The 14258-nt window shown below is 44.9% G+C and overlaps 1 protein-coding gene across 1 annotated transcript in view; it reads left to right on the top strand.

Annotated features, from left to right (window-relative positions):
* LOC122940242 (alpha-2-macroglobulin-like) overlaps positions 1-14258 on the top strand; it is a 140867-nt gene that overhangs the window by 97762 nt on the left and 28847 nt on the right. The window contains exons 23-28 of the mRNA XM_044296776.1: positions 309-392; positions 496-672; positions 3014-3089; positions 4183-4339; positions 5106-5174; positions 7780-7942. Coding sequence (XP_044152711.1) covers positions 309-392; positions 496-672; positions 3014-3089; positions 4183-4339; positions 5106-5174; positions 7780-7942 — 726 coding nt within the window. The remainder of the gene's footprint in view (positions 1-308; positions 393-495; positions 673-3013; positions 3090-4182; positions 4340-5105; positions 5175-7779; positions 7943-14258) is intronic.

The following is a 14258-nucleotide window of genomic DNA, read 5'->3' on the forward strand; positions in this document are numbered from 1 at the left end:
GTGGCTTCCACTTGCACAATTGTCTGCCACAATGCTTCCCATACGAAAGAGGTTGTGTATGATGTGACAATATAGATTCTTTACAGAAAGTTTTACATTTATGGTTGCAGGGAAAGAAATGAATGGGGGACATTGGGAGTTGCAGTTTCAATACAGCTGGAGTGTCAGTGGTTACTGGGCCCCTGATGTACATAGTAATGTAGAAACAGATAAGTGAGAACCTTGCATACCCTCAGCAAGTCATCGGGGGTGAAGAAGGGAAGCTCACAACTAATTAGTAACTTTTGGTTTATCTCTGCTTTTGTCAGACAAGCAAGAGGGAATTGTTATTAACATCGATACTCCAGAGAGACTAGTACCCGACTCTGAACGTGCCCACCTCATAATTCAGGGTGAGTAATCTTCAGTTATCCCTGGGAAATCTATATTATACTGGAGTACAATACTACATTATTTTATTTTTCTGTGGGAATTATTTTTAACATGTTTTACCAGGTGATATCATGGCCAATGTTGTTGCTAACTTGGACGATGTCATCCGGATGCCTGAAGGATGTGGAGAGCAGAACGGAGCAAAGATGTTAAGATTTGCGCACACACTGGACTATCTCGAGAGCATACATGAACTAACACCTGAACAAAAAGCCAAGTCTCTAGAATCTTTGGTTGAAGGCGAGTGACATGGTTGAATATGATGCAATTATTAATTAATTATATAATTAGGAAGTAACTGTTATGATTTCCATTCCTCTGATATTCTTTCTTGAAATATTAGAATACAGTTCCATTCCTACACACTCTGGGCTGATGCAATACCCCAGAACAGGGTACCTGCAAATTGTTCTTGATTTGATGTTATTTTATCTGTTCAAGCTTTGCATTGTATGTAAGTGGCACTGTTTAATTATGCCCTGACTTTTTAAAGGGAATTAGCTTACTCCACTGAGGGAGGAGATTTCTAGCTATCCCATGTGAGGGAGGGAGGAGCTTTCTAGCTATTGCATCAGCCACTTGAGTTTTAGCTCTGCCTGTAAAACTGGCAGATGCTTGTTCATTTCAGCTACAACATCCTTGTTCAGGATCACAAAGCTGGTCATGCTAGCAAGGTATTCACTGTTTATGGCCAATATGGAGACTTTGCTGCATGTGGAAGGAGTAACTGTTAACAAGACCTTTCGCACTTATATAACTGTTTGACAATCTGCATCCCTCAGTCTGGAAATTGCAGAGCTCGTTGTGAGCCACATTTCTTCCTATGTATGTGGATGGTTTGTAGTCTGAGACGCTATCTCATTTTTGAGAGTTCTGCATTCCTCTGATCATCTTGGAAAGGTTGCAAGAGCTCAGGTACTACTATTCCTATTATCATGATTATTGCTGTTTGCCTATATACAGCTGTTTGGCAGATACTACATTGTGACTTGCCTTGATATCTTTGGATGTACAACAACTTCCATTCTGCACTTTAGAAAAAGAAAGATGTCTATTTTCTACATCCGGCCTGCTTATTGACTCCTGCACCATACTCCGGCCCTTGCACCCTATACCTCCTGCCTGGCACCTTTACCAAACCTATACCATCCTGGGCACCCAAACTTCCATCAGGCAGGAGCGCCAAAATTAGGATGTGCCCTGAGGAAATTGGCGTGAGGATTGCCAATGTGATTGACTGTACAGCCAGAGCCACTACAACTCCCATCCTCTGCTCTGCTTCTTTGGGGCTTAAGGCACTTACAGTATCAGAAGGTGTTCAGACAACACCATATTGACAATGCAATGATAACACCTAGTTGTAAATGTATTCATGCATTTTCAGGAGGGATAGCAGAGAAATGGTGCAGTGCTCTGACTCTGTTCAGCCAAGGCCTCTTTCACACATCAATGAATCATGAATGTGTCTATGGTCTCTACAGACTGCTCACGTACCCAGGGGCGGATTGGACATAGACCTTACAGGGACATTTTCCGGTGGGCCAATGCCCAGGGGGCCCCCAGGCCATCTTCATGGTCGGCCAGTGGAAGTTTTTGGGGATATATTTTATGCTGCTGGCAGTATTTAATGATTGACCGTGGTATTTGGCTCTGTTGGGGTGGTATAATGTGCCACAATATGGTAATGCTGGCCCTTCCATCAATTTGGACCCAACTACAAAAAGGGGCCACTTTTAGTATTTTTTTTCAGGGCCACTTTAAGTTCCCAGTCCGCTCCTGCACGTATCCATTGGCTTTTATGTGTGTATTCACGCATCAGTTTTCCATGAACACCATAGAAGCACCTACAATATTTGTCCATGATTATAGATCCCTCACGCACATATAGTCTATCGGTCTATGAAAACCATGAACACAACCCAGATGTCCTCCATGTTCGGTCCATGCTGTGTTTTTACAGACTATTGGTAGAAGATTCTCTGGAAAATAATTTTCAGCCTATCAGTGTCTCTGTGAAATAGAGATGACACACAGAGGGCACAAAACGGACACGGGGAACAAACATGGATTTGATCTTCTTGTTACGGTTATCATCATGGGCACGGACGTGTGAAAGAGGCCAAATGGTATTAAACTTTGTAGGGACACAACCTATTGACAAGGGGAATGGCGATGTCCAGTTGTCAATGTCTCATACATTTTCAGGTAGAATAACAGAGGAACAGAGGTCTGGTCCAGAATTGTTTTAGGTGGAATAAAGATGTCAGGAGAACTGTCAGATCATATTTAACACAATTGTGAGTTTGTGGGTTACCTTGCGATTTTGTGGGTTACCCAGTGGTCATTAACAGTGAAGACAGGATAAACAATTTGTCTCTAAATGTGGCGGTACGATACTAACCCTTCATCTTTGGCTTTCATCGACTCTGCTTCAACCTGCATGTGGCGTATTGACCTATTACACTTTATATGGATCTGTACTCAACGCAGAGGGAAAAACAGAGCAGAGCTGGTGAACGCCAAAGGTGAAGAGTGCTCTGAGATGGAGAAAGTCTTCACTGTAATCATGCTTTATCTCCAGGTTATCAAAAACAGCTCACATTAAGGACTGAAAATGGATCCTATGCAATGTTTCCTGGGGACCATGAAAATATATGGTATGTATAAAAATGGGATTGGGAAACCAGCTTTCTAGTATGCTCTCATGGGTAAGTCATGTCTGAAAGTGAAATTAATTGTTTTGTGTCCCTCATTTTGGTGAGGTTTAGTAAATTCATCAGTTTGAATAAAGTGATATCATTAAAGGGAACCTGTCACATCCCAAAACCATAGTTTGTGACTGTGACAGCTGGCTTTGCCGGACTCTCAGCATAAGCGCTGTCAGTCACAGCGAAGGGAAAGAGGGCGCGGTTACCGTGACTTGAAGCAAGGAGGCCGCTGCCTCCTTGACTTCAAGCATGTGCGGAGAATGCGCCGGGCAGGGGATAAAATAAAGTTTTCAGTACTTTTGCTGCATCTACCTTCAGGAAGAAAGGCATCATCAGAAACGCACTGCTGGCTACACGCAGGTACTGCTGGCGGCTTGGGATGGTTTTGGGAGGTGACAGGGGTTGTGCACAGGATTTTATATTGATGACCTATCCATAAGATAGCAGGGTCATTTTCTGTGTAGAGCAGCACTTCTTTTTTTTCACAGGGGTAGAGAGTGAACAACATTGAACACTGTACAGTACATGCACAGTCTGACAAAGTTTGCTATCCGTGGGTTAAAACATCATTATTATGATTGAAGATCCGTATAGATACACATAAAAGTGATAATATGTAGATCGAGAACAATTCCGCTTGACAGACGTCCTATTGTATAAGTTTACCATGTGTGGCGTTGGTTACCTAGGTAACGTGATGCTTGTGGTGTTGTATGCCGGCTAGATTGACCGTCTGCAAGTGCGCGACCCGATCATGTGATCTGGATGGCGCGAGTGCTTGTAATTACACTTCACCACCGCTGCAATGGAGGCGACGTGTAGTGTAATGAAGAGGGAATAGCGCTTGCATGAAGCTGATCAGATATTGATGACCTTTAGATATTGTATGTAATATTGTAGATCAACTCCATTTAAGTGCCTAGGGCTAAGCTGCAATGGCACGGATAACCTTTGGATAGGGGTGGCACTGTTGTTGGAAACAAGTTGACAGGTTTTTCTAATCCTGTACCAGTCCTTTAAAATGTTTAATGCTCTTTTTCAGGCTAACGGCATTCGTAATCAAGTCTTTGAGTGCGGCTCAGAAGTACATCTACATAAATGAAAACCACATCCAACAGGCTGTGAAGTGGCTGCATAGCAAGCAATTGTCTGATGGCTGCTTCAGAACCGACGAAAGTTACTTTAACAACTACATAAATGTAAATAAAGATTTCAAATATATGTTTTATCACACGTGGGTGGAGGATACATTTACACAGTGGTGCAGAGGAAAAGTGGAGCAGTTGCCCCAAAGAAAGTAATCTGATTTTAACTTTTATCCTTAAATTGGTTGCTATTGGTGACCGTTCCACTTCCCTTTTGCACCAGTTTTGATACATTTCCCACATTGTTTACAACTATCAACAGTGAAATTCCAGAATATTACAAAGCAGCAAGAGGTTCCATATAGAAGTGCATGATCATCGGCACCAGAGTTGGCTATACTGTACAATTAGGACTACATAACAATACCGCTGACTGTATTTGCACCAGCTCTTGTATGTAGGGGGATGGCAGACGTGACAAGGCAGTCCATGGTTCATCCATGAATATGTCCCTTTTTTGCCCCCTTGTGTGTTATCTGTATTTCACGTACACTCCTACGCTGAAAATTGGTTTCCAGTGCATCTCCTACCAATGGTCTATTAGAACTACTGACATTATAGAACCACTGCCAGAACCACCAACACTTGTATAAATGGTGATAAATGTGCCGGGACCAATCGCCCACCGAAGCTCCTGGTCACAGCTTGCGACACACATAAAAACTTAAATGGACACTGTCACATATTGTACACACAAAACGCCCGCAGATGCACACTTATCTTTATATAAAGGATGATGTAATGATACAATTCTTACTAATGTTTATATGATGATGACAAAACTAAAGATGACATTTCTGAACATTTTTCTAAACTTTAGGAAGAAGGACATATCATGTTCACGACTTACGTCGCAATCGCTCTTTTGGAACATCACGTTGTGTACAATGTAAGTGGTTTTATACTTGTTTTATTTCTCAATGAGTTTAGTTAAAAAACTAAGATATAGCATATAATGTTGAGAAAACTTTCAGTACAAAACTGCTGAAAAGTAGCCAGTATTGGAGTTTTTATAATACAAATGTTCAACCTTTAGATCACCTTATATCATCCGATATTGTAGAGAAAATGGCTAATAATGAATAATTTGTAAATAATTATTAGGCTGATCTTACACGGAGATGTAGTAACCTATGCTAATTCTAGGCAAAATATGGCAGGTACGTCATGCGGTAACTGCTCAAGAGGCAGACTACTGCTGCTTGTAAAAACAGTCTTAGGCCCCATGCATATGACCATGGTGTGGCCGCAAACCGCAGGTCTGCAAAACATGAGCGTCGGCCGTGCAAACTATGTATCGCGGTGAGGACCCATTTACTTCAAAAGGTCCTCAATCTGCAAGATGCGGAAAAATATAGGACATATTCTATCTTGTGCCTCGAGGAGGCACAGACCCAGAAGCCCTTCTATACAGTGGATCTGCAACACGTATACGGCATCTCCATAGTCGAAAGCATTGGGCCTTAAGCTAGATTCAGATGAAGTATTTTGGAGGCGGAAAAAAGACTGAGGCGGAATATCCATCCAGTTTTTTCCAAGCGTTTTTTTTTTTTTCCTGATGTGTTTATAATGCAGTTTTGGTGAGAATTTTGATTCCTGGTCACGGATTCCACGTGAAATCTGCCTTAAGAAGAGATAGGACACGTCTGTTTTCCATGGAGCATTTTTTAAAACTGCATGCGGAAAAAACAGCACAGTAAGGAATAACCTGCAGATTCTGTATTGAAAACTATCGAGAAGTTTTCCATGCAATTTTGGCGGGGATTTCTGGTTTGGAAGCTGCACCAAAATCCTCACCCAAAATACTCTGTGTGAACCTAGCCTTAGATCTCTTTTACACAAGCGAATTTGCAATCCATATGTGGCACTTATTTTGTGTTCCAGAATCCGCTGTTAATGTTAATGAATAGGGTTGTCGACATGTGTGTATATTTTCTGAAACTTCCAGTTTTGTTCTTCCAAATCCTCCTATTATAGTCCATGGGAGTGCAGCAAAAATGCAGGAAGTAAGGAATACGCATGTAAATGCAGAAGAATTACTGAAGCAATACTGATATGGATACAATATGGATGGTATATCATCTGGAATCCATGTGTATTCCAGAGCTGAAATACTGATGGATTTCAATACACCCGTGGGGCCTCATGCACACGGCCGTTGCCCGGCCGTGGCCGTATTGTGGTTCGCAATACATGGGCACCGGCCATGTGCACCCCGCACCTGCATTCACTTGTATGGGTCCGTCATCTGGAGCTGCGGTGCGAAACGGAGGCATGGAACCCATTAACGGCGTGCTTTTGTGGTGTTTCTGTCTGTGCCTCCGCACCGCAAAAAAAATTGAACTGCGGACGGATCATGGACCCATTCAAGTTGAACGGGTCTGGATCCGTCGCGGCTGCCGCACGGATGGGCCCTGTGCATTGGGGACCGGTCCCCATTGCATGCAACGGCTGCAAAATGGCAGTGTGCATAAGGCCTGAGAAAGAGGCCATAGTCTTGCTTTCACACAGTCAGGGCTCATGCACTTTAATTGGTCCGCCATCCAGATGATATGGTGCGTTGCGGAATGGAGGTATGGGTCGGAAGCCCACAGAAGCACTACAAAGTGCTTCCGTGGGTTTTCTGTCCGTGCCTCCGCGCTGCAAATAAGTAGTGCATGCACTACTTTTTTGCCATGCGGACTGTCGGTTGTGGATTGAGGACCCCATTCAAGTGAATCCACAGACAGTGGACTGTGTCTGTGCCCGTGCATTGTGGACCAAAAATTGCAGTGTTTGGTCAGTGAGTTCCATTAGCGAGTGGAGAAAACCAGAAGTGGAGGCTATAACGGGAGATTTGCTCCTGTTCTGTTTTTGTGACTGATGGAAATCACTGATCATACACTGACCAAACACCGACTATGTGTAAGTTGCCTTAGGCCTCATGCACACGACCGTTCAGTTTTTTTTCCGGTCCGCAAAAAACTGAAGCCGTCCGTGTGCCTTCCGCAATTTGCGGAACGGAATGGGCGGCCCATTGTAGACATGCCTATTCTTGTCCGCAAAATGGACAAGAATAGGACATGCTATATTTTTTTGGGCTGGGCTTCGGAACGGAGCAATGAATGCTGTCCGCATCTTTTGCGGCCCCATTGAAGTGAATGGGTCCGCATCCGAGCCGCCAAAATGGCGGCTCGGATGCGGACCCAAACAACAGCCGTGTGCATGAGGCCTTAGACTGTTAGAATTTGCTGAGGTCTCTGGCAGACTTGGCCCATCCATGTGTTACATAGTCAGCGTTTCATTTGAATCATTTGAATGGTGGGTATGCCATACTACATTTTCCCACCAGGTAAGGTTAGGTCAGCTGGAGCTTTACCTGGAGATAAGCTGTGTTTAGAGAAAGGGTAGTGTTGATCAGTTCCATATAAAATGGGGCACGCTTTATAGTTTGTAAGTATCATGTGAGAATTGTGCTTTATTATATTTATTATATTCTTATATATCACGTTTAGGGAAGTATTGTTGAAGATGCCCTAAAGTGTCTCAAGAATTCAATAGCAAATGTTACAACGGAGCACAACCTGGCAATTCTGGCATATCTCTTCACCTTATCAGGAGACAGTGAGCTGAGAGATCAGATGCTGAAGGCACTGCACGAGAAAGCTGCACAAGAAGGTTAGGAGTCAAGATATGTGTGCTATAAACTTCTATCTATCTATCTATCTATCTATTTATCTATCTATCTATCTGTCTATCTATCTGTCTATCTATCTATTGATCTGTCTGCATGCACACACACTATTACATTACTTGCATAAAGATACAGCAAGCTAAACCACTTTATGGCACATTGGGTATAACTATATACAGATGTCTCCAATTTTTACGTTCTTCTCCTTTCTCTGCCACAGCTTCAGCACCTCCCCTAACAACGCCCAGTTAGTTAATAGCTCTTCCCACCCAGCTAGTTAGATAGACACTTACCTATCACTGCCCCGTCCATGGACATAACATCACAAGAAATAAGAAAGAGCTGTATGGACATGGTCAATTCATTACAAAATTACAAATACCATCATAAATGGTCATTTTAAAGCAGTGGTCCTCAACCTTTTTCGCACCAGAGTTTAATACAGGGCATTGTTCCCGAGGACCAGGGGGAAGAAAAGGGTGCACAGGTTAATCACGTACATAATAAATCACAATAAAGTACGTATTACAGAATACGTGGCCAACATTGCCAGTAATAGCACTTTATAAAAGCCAAATAATACCGCTACACCCTGACCCAGTCATTAATATTCCTGTTTAGGCCCCCACTCGGTGATGTCTCCTTTAGGGTCCATTCACACATCAGTGTGTATTTTGCGGATCCACGGATCCGCAAAACACGGACACCGGCAATGTGCGTTCCGCATTTTTCCGCAATTGCGGACAAGAATAGGGCACGTTCTATTTTTTCGGGGATGGAAATGCGGACCCGGAAGTGCGGGTCCGCAATTCCGGATGCAATGGATGGGTGCGCAATTCCATTCCAGAAATGGAATTGCGGATGTGTAAATGGAGCCTTAGCTGGAGTCGTTCTTTCCTTTTTCTCATTCCTGCACAGATCCCCGTGTTGACATCTCTTGACCACAACTTCTTTCTGCATAAATGAACACCCCTACTTAGCATTGATGCCTCCTTTTATGCCCCTACTTGGTAATCATTCCTCTTTAGGACCCAGTAGGTGTCTCTCTTTACATACAATGTCCCATAGTAGTTGCCTCCTTACATATAATGCCCCCAAGGTATGGCCTCTTTACATATAATGCCCCCAGGTGTGGCCTCTTTATGTATAGTGGCCCCCCAATGGCCTCTTTTAATATAGTGCCCCCTTCCAGTAGTGGTAGCTTTTAATATTGTGCCCCCTCCAGTAATGACATCTTTTAATATAGCGTCCCCCTCAGTAGTGCCTCTTGAGATATAGTACCCCCAGTAGTGTCCATGAACTAAATGAAAAAAAAATATATACAGTCAGGTTCATAAATATTGGGACATCGACACAGTTGTAACATTTTTGGCTCTATACACCACCGCAATGAATTTGAAATAAAAAAAACAAGATGTGCTTTAACTGCAGACTGTCAGCTTTAATTTGAGGGTATTTACATCCCAATCAGGTGAACGGTGTAGAAATTACAACAGTTTGCATATGTGCCTCCCACTTGTTAAGGGACCAAAAGTAATGGAAAAAAACGGCTTCTCAGCTGCTCCATGGCCAGGTGTGTGTTATTCCCTCATTATCGCAATTACAATGAGCAGATAAAAGGTCCAGAGTTCATTTCAAGTGTGCTATTTGCATTTGGAATCTGTTGCTGTCAACTCTCAAGATGAGAGCTAAAGAGCTGTCACTATCAGTAAAGCAAGCCATCGTTAGGCTGAAAAAAACAAAACAAAACCATCAGAGAGATAGCAAAAACATTAGGCGTGGCCAAAACAACTGTTTGGAACATTCTTAAAAAGAAGGAACGCACTGGTGAGCTCAGCAACACCAAAAGACCCAGAAGACCACGGGAAACAACTGTGATGGATGACCGAAGAATTATTTCCCTGTTGAAAAAAACATCCTTCAAAACAGTTGGCCAGATCAAGAACACTCTCCAGGAGGTAGGTGTATGTGTGTCAAAGTCAACAATCAAAAGAAGACTTCACCGGAGTGAATACAGAGGGTACACCACAAGATGTAAACCATTGGTGAGCCTCAAAAACAGGAAGGCCAGATTAGAGTTTGCCAAACGACATCTAAAAAAGCCTTCACAGTTCTGGAACAACATCCTATAGACAGATGAGACCAAGATCAACTTGTACCAGAGTGATGGTAAGAGAAGACTATGGAGAAGGAAAGGAACTGCTCATGATCCTAAGCATACCACCTCATCAGTGAAGCATGGTGGTGGTAGTGTCATGGCGTGGGCATGTATGGCTGCAAATGGAACTGGTTCTCTTGTATTTATTGATGATGTGACTGCTGATAAAAGCAGCAGGATGAATTCCGAAGTGTTTCAGGCAATATTATCTACTCATATTCAGCCAAATGCTTCAGAACTCATTGGACGACGCTTTACAGTGCAGATGGACAATGACCCAAAGCATACTGCAAAAGCAACCAAAGAGTTTTTTAATGTAAAGAAGTGGAATGTTATGCAATGGCCAAGTCAATCAATTGACCTGAATCCGATTGAGCATGCGTTTCACTTGCTGAAGACAAAACTGAAGGGAAAATGCCCCAAGAACAAGCAGGAACTGAAGACAGTTGCAGTAGAGGCCTGGCAGAGCATCACCAGGGATGAAACCCAACGTCTGGTGATGTCTATGCGTTCCAGACTTCAGGCTGTAATTGACTGTGAAGAATTTGCAACCAAGTATTAAAAAGTGAAAAATTGATTTATGATTATTATTCTGTCCCATTACTTTTGGTCCCTTAACAAGTGGGAGGCACATATGTAAAGTGTTGTAATTCCTACACCGTTCACCTGATTTGGATGTAAATACCCTCAAATTAAAGCTGACAGTCTGCAGTTAAAGCACATCTTGTTTATTTCATTTCAAATCCATTGTGGTGGTGTATACAGCCAAAAATGTTAAAATTGTGTTGATGTCCCAATATTTATGGACCTGGATATAAGAACAAAATACGTACCATGTTCCTGCTCCCTGTTCACGTCATTCTTCCACCCTGCTGCCAATTCCTCCCCGGCTGCCTAAATTACGGCACAGGCGCTCCGCTCCAGGTCTCTGGTGTCATGCAACCTATGACTCGGTACAGGAGGCCGTGATGATGTCATCGCAACTTCTTGCACGTTAGCACTGTCTCAAAGGCCTCACGCCTAGCAGCCTTCAGCCTGTGAGATTAAATGGCAGGTCACAGGATCCAAAATTTCCCGTCCTTGCCGCTCAACATCAGTACATGGCCCAATACTGGTCCACAGCCTGGTGGTTGGGGACCGCTGTTTTAAAGGATGTTGATGCAAACCAGAAACTCTCTAACTTTCCTTGAATTTGGCTAAGGTTAAGAACTTCAATTTCTAATCCGTCTCATTGGGGGGGGGACAGGCTTTGACCATGGGTATAGCTATTGCCACTAGGAGGAGGACACTAAGCACACAAAGTGTAAGCTCCTCCCTCTTCAACTATATCCCTTCCTGATGGGACCAAGCTAATCAGTTTTAGCTTAGTGTCTGTAAGAGGCAGACCTTCCTGCGTTGCAGGTCTGCTAGTTACCAGTAATGAGCAGCAGGGGCAATATTCAAATTTGTGATATTTCGCAAATAATTGGGCTAATAGTTGTCATATATTTGCGAATTCGATAATTTGTGATCTCCAGCTATTATTTTTTTTATTGCAAAAATCAGCAATCGGACAATTCTCAATAAAATTCGCCATACGAAAATTTGCGATCAACACTACTCCTAGTCCTATAGGCAACTTTTCCCCTGCATCTCATTTTTCCCTGGCCTGCATCATGTATTACGGTGAGTGGGGGGGAGCGGCCTGAGGGCCAGCGGCAGAGCAGAGGGAGAGTGGGATCCACCCACTTCCGGGATTTAAAGCACTTGGCGGGACGCTGATGGTGTTGACTGCTTGGAGGGACATAGGCTGGGTAACTGTTGTTTGTCCCCTCTGGCAGGGCCTAACCTTCCCATTTGCCTCATTGGGGTGACAAGGGTTTCATTATGTCTGAACCCAGGCCCCAGGTCCCAAAGCAGGTGGTCCTTTTGGTGCGTCATTTTGCCTGTGCATCATGTCACACAAGATTTCCCTCAGTCAGACTCCCTCTGCTTTGCGTGTGCTGCGCCATCAAGTGGCTCGGCTCCGGACCCATTGCTTCCCACTGCCCAACCTACGGTTCCCTGTCTAGAGTGGTACAGGATGTCTCCAATAGCAACAAAGCTATTGTGGATATATTGGGGCATTTGTCGGCAGAAGACAGGAGGCCAGGGGGTCAGCCAAACCCCCTGCTTGTTCCCGCTCTCCGGAAGAAAAGAAGGACCAGAGGTTCCCGTAAAAACCTCTGTCTCCCGCCAGCAATCGCATAACCACGGCTGCACCAGCGAAAGTCCCCTCTGTTCCAGCGTAGCATTCCTCACCAAGGGGCCGCACACCGATCCGGCTGGAGCCAGGGGGGCAGAAGACTTCGAGGCAGTCCTCTGACCGGTCCGACTCAACGGGCCAGAATTTCCTCCCCCAAAAGGGTTCTGTGTCTCCCATCCTCTTGGCCTCTCTTCCTCCTGCTAGAGAGTCTCACTCCAACATATCCTCAGCTAAAGAGGCATGTTCTGAGGAGAAAGGGTCAGATGAGGATGTCTCACCGGAGTCGCCCAAACTATCCTCCGTGGTGGACAATTTAATTACGGCAGTTATTGAGACATTGCAGGTTGAGCATCCAGCTCCGTCATCTACCAGCGCGGGTGTTTCCTTAGGGAAGTCCCATCAGTCGCACAGGTGTTTCCCCAGCCACCAGGAGTTTGTCTTCTCTCTCCTGCCTTTGAAGCAGTGGGCACAGCGCCGCAGCCGGTGTTTGCCTCTACATGGGAGCTATGGGAGAGTGGGCAAGTAATTTACGACAGGGTCTCGACTCAGGAGTCCCTTCGTGGGAACTTGCAGATGTAGCCCTGCAGGTCTCGCATGCCAGTGCATATATTTGTGAAGCATCTTTCAACGTGGCCAGATTTATGGATCGCTCGTCAGCCCTGTTGGTGGCTATTCGCCATACCCTATAGATCTTATGCTGGGCGGCAGATATTGCTTCAAAAGTGGACCTTGACGTCCCTCCCCTTTACCGGCAGCAGACTTTTTGGTAAGCACCTGGATGAGATAATTTCAATCGCTACAGGTGGCAAGAGCACCCATTTACCACAGAACAGGGGAGGTCTAATAAGTCAAAAAAGCGGAAGCCTTTTTTTCATCCTATTCAGAGTTTTTCCAGCCCCAAGGGAGCGTCCGATAAGTCGGCCGCAGGCCGGAAGCGCAAACCTTCCTTTAAGCCGCTGCCTTCCTTGCATTCCTGTCAACAGGGCTCCAAGTTCCAAGTCCTTTAACCCTAAGAGCTCCACTGCATGACGGGCGGCTCCCGGCGCCCTTCGTTCGGGTAGGCGGCCTGCTTCATGTGTTTCAGCATGTTTGGCTGGCTCACGTCTCAGATACGTGGGTGAGGGAGGTCATTGTAGAGTGCTACAAGCTGGACTTCAAGTCCTCCCCTCCGTCCCATTTTTTTGGGTCATCTCCTCCGGCCTCTCACGCAGCCGCAGATTCTTTTTTTCGGGCAATTCACATGCTGCTGCAGCAAGGTGTGATTTTTTCCGGTTCCTGTGTAAGACCGTTTTTGTAAGACCGTTTTCAGGGGTTTTACTCCAATCTTTGTGGTTCCCAAAAAAGAGGGGACAATCCTTTCCATTCTGGACCTCAAGGTGCGCAACCGTTTCCTTCGCGTCCGCAGATTCCGGATGGAGTCACTGAGGTTGGTAATTGCGTCCATGGAACTGGGGGAGTACCTGTCCTCGATAGACATCAAGGATGCTTATCTTCACGTGCCTATATGCGTCAGTCATCAGAGGTTTCTACGGTTCGCAGCGGGTCCATTTTACTACCAGTTTGTGGCCCTTCCGTTTGGCCTGGCCATGGCTCCCAGGGTCTTTACGAAGGTTCTGGCGGGCAGTCATGGCCCTGCTCCATGCCAGGGGGATCATGGCGATCCCATACTTAGATGATATCCTGGTGAAGGGTCCGTCGTTCCAGGGGACAGCGGACAGCTTGAACATTGTTTTAGACACCGTGGAGCGTTTTGGATGGGTCCTGGACAGGCAGAAGTCTTGTCTTTATCCATCGCAACGGTTGAGTTATCTGGGCATGGTACTGGACACTTGTCAGGCCAAGGTGTTCTTGCCTCCAGAAAAACTATCCGCTATTCGTCTGCAGATTCTTCCCTATGCTCAATTCCATAACAGAACGC

Source organism: Bufo gargarizans, chromosome 6 (assembly GCF_014858855.1).
Source record: "Bufo gargarizans isolate SCDJY-AF-19 chromosome 6, ASM1485885v1, whole genome shotgun sequence".
In the NCBI taxonomy this organism is placed as follows: domain Eukaryota; kingdom Metazoa; phylum Chordata; class Amphibia; order Anura; family Bufonidae; genus Bufo; species Bufo gargarizans.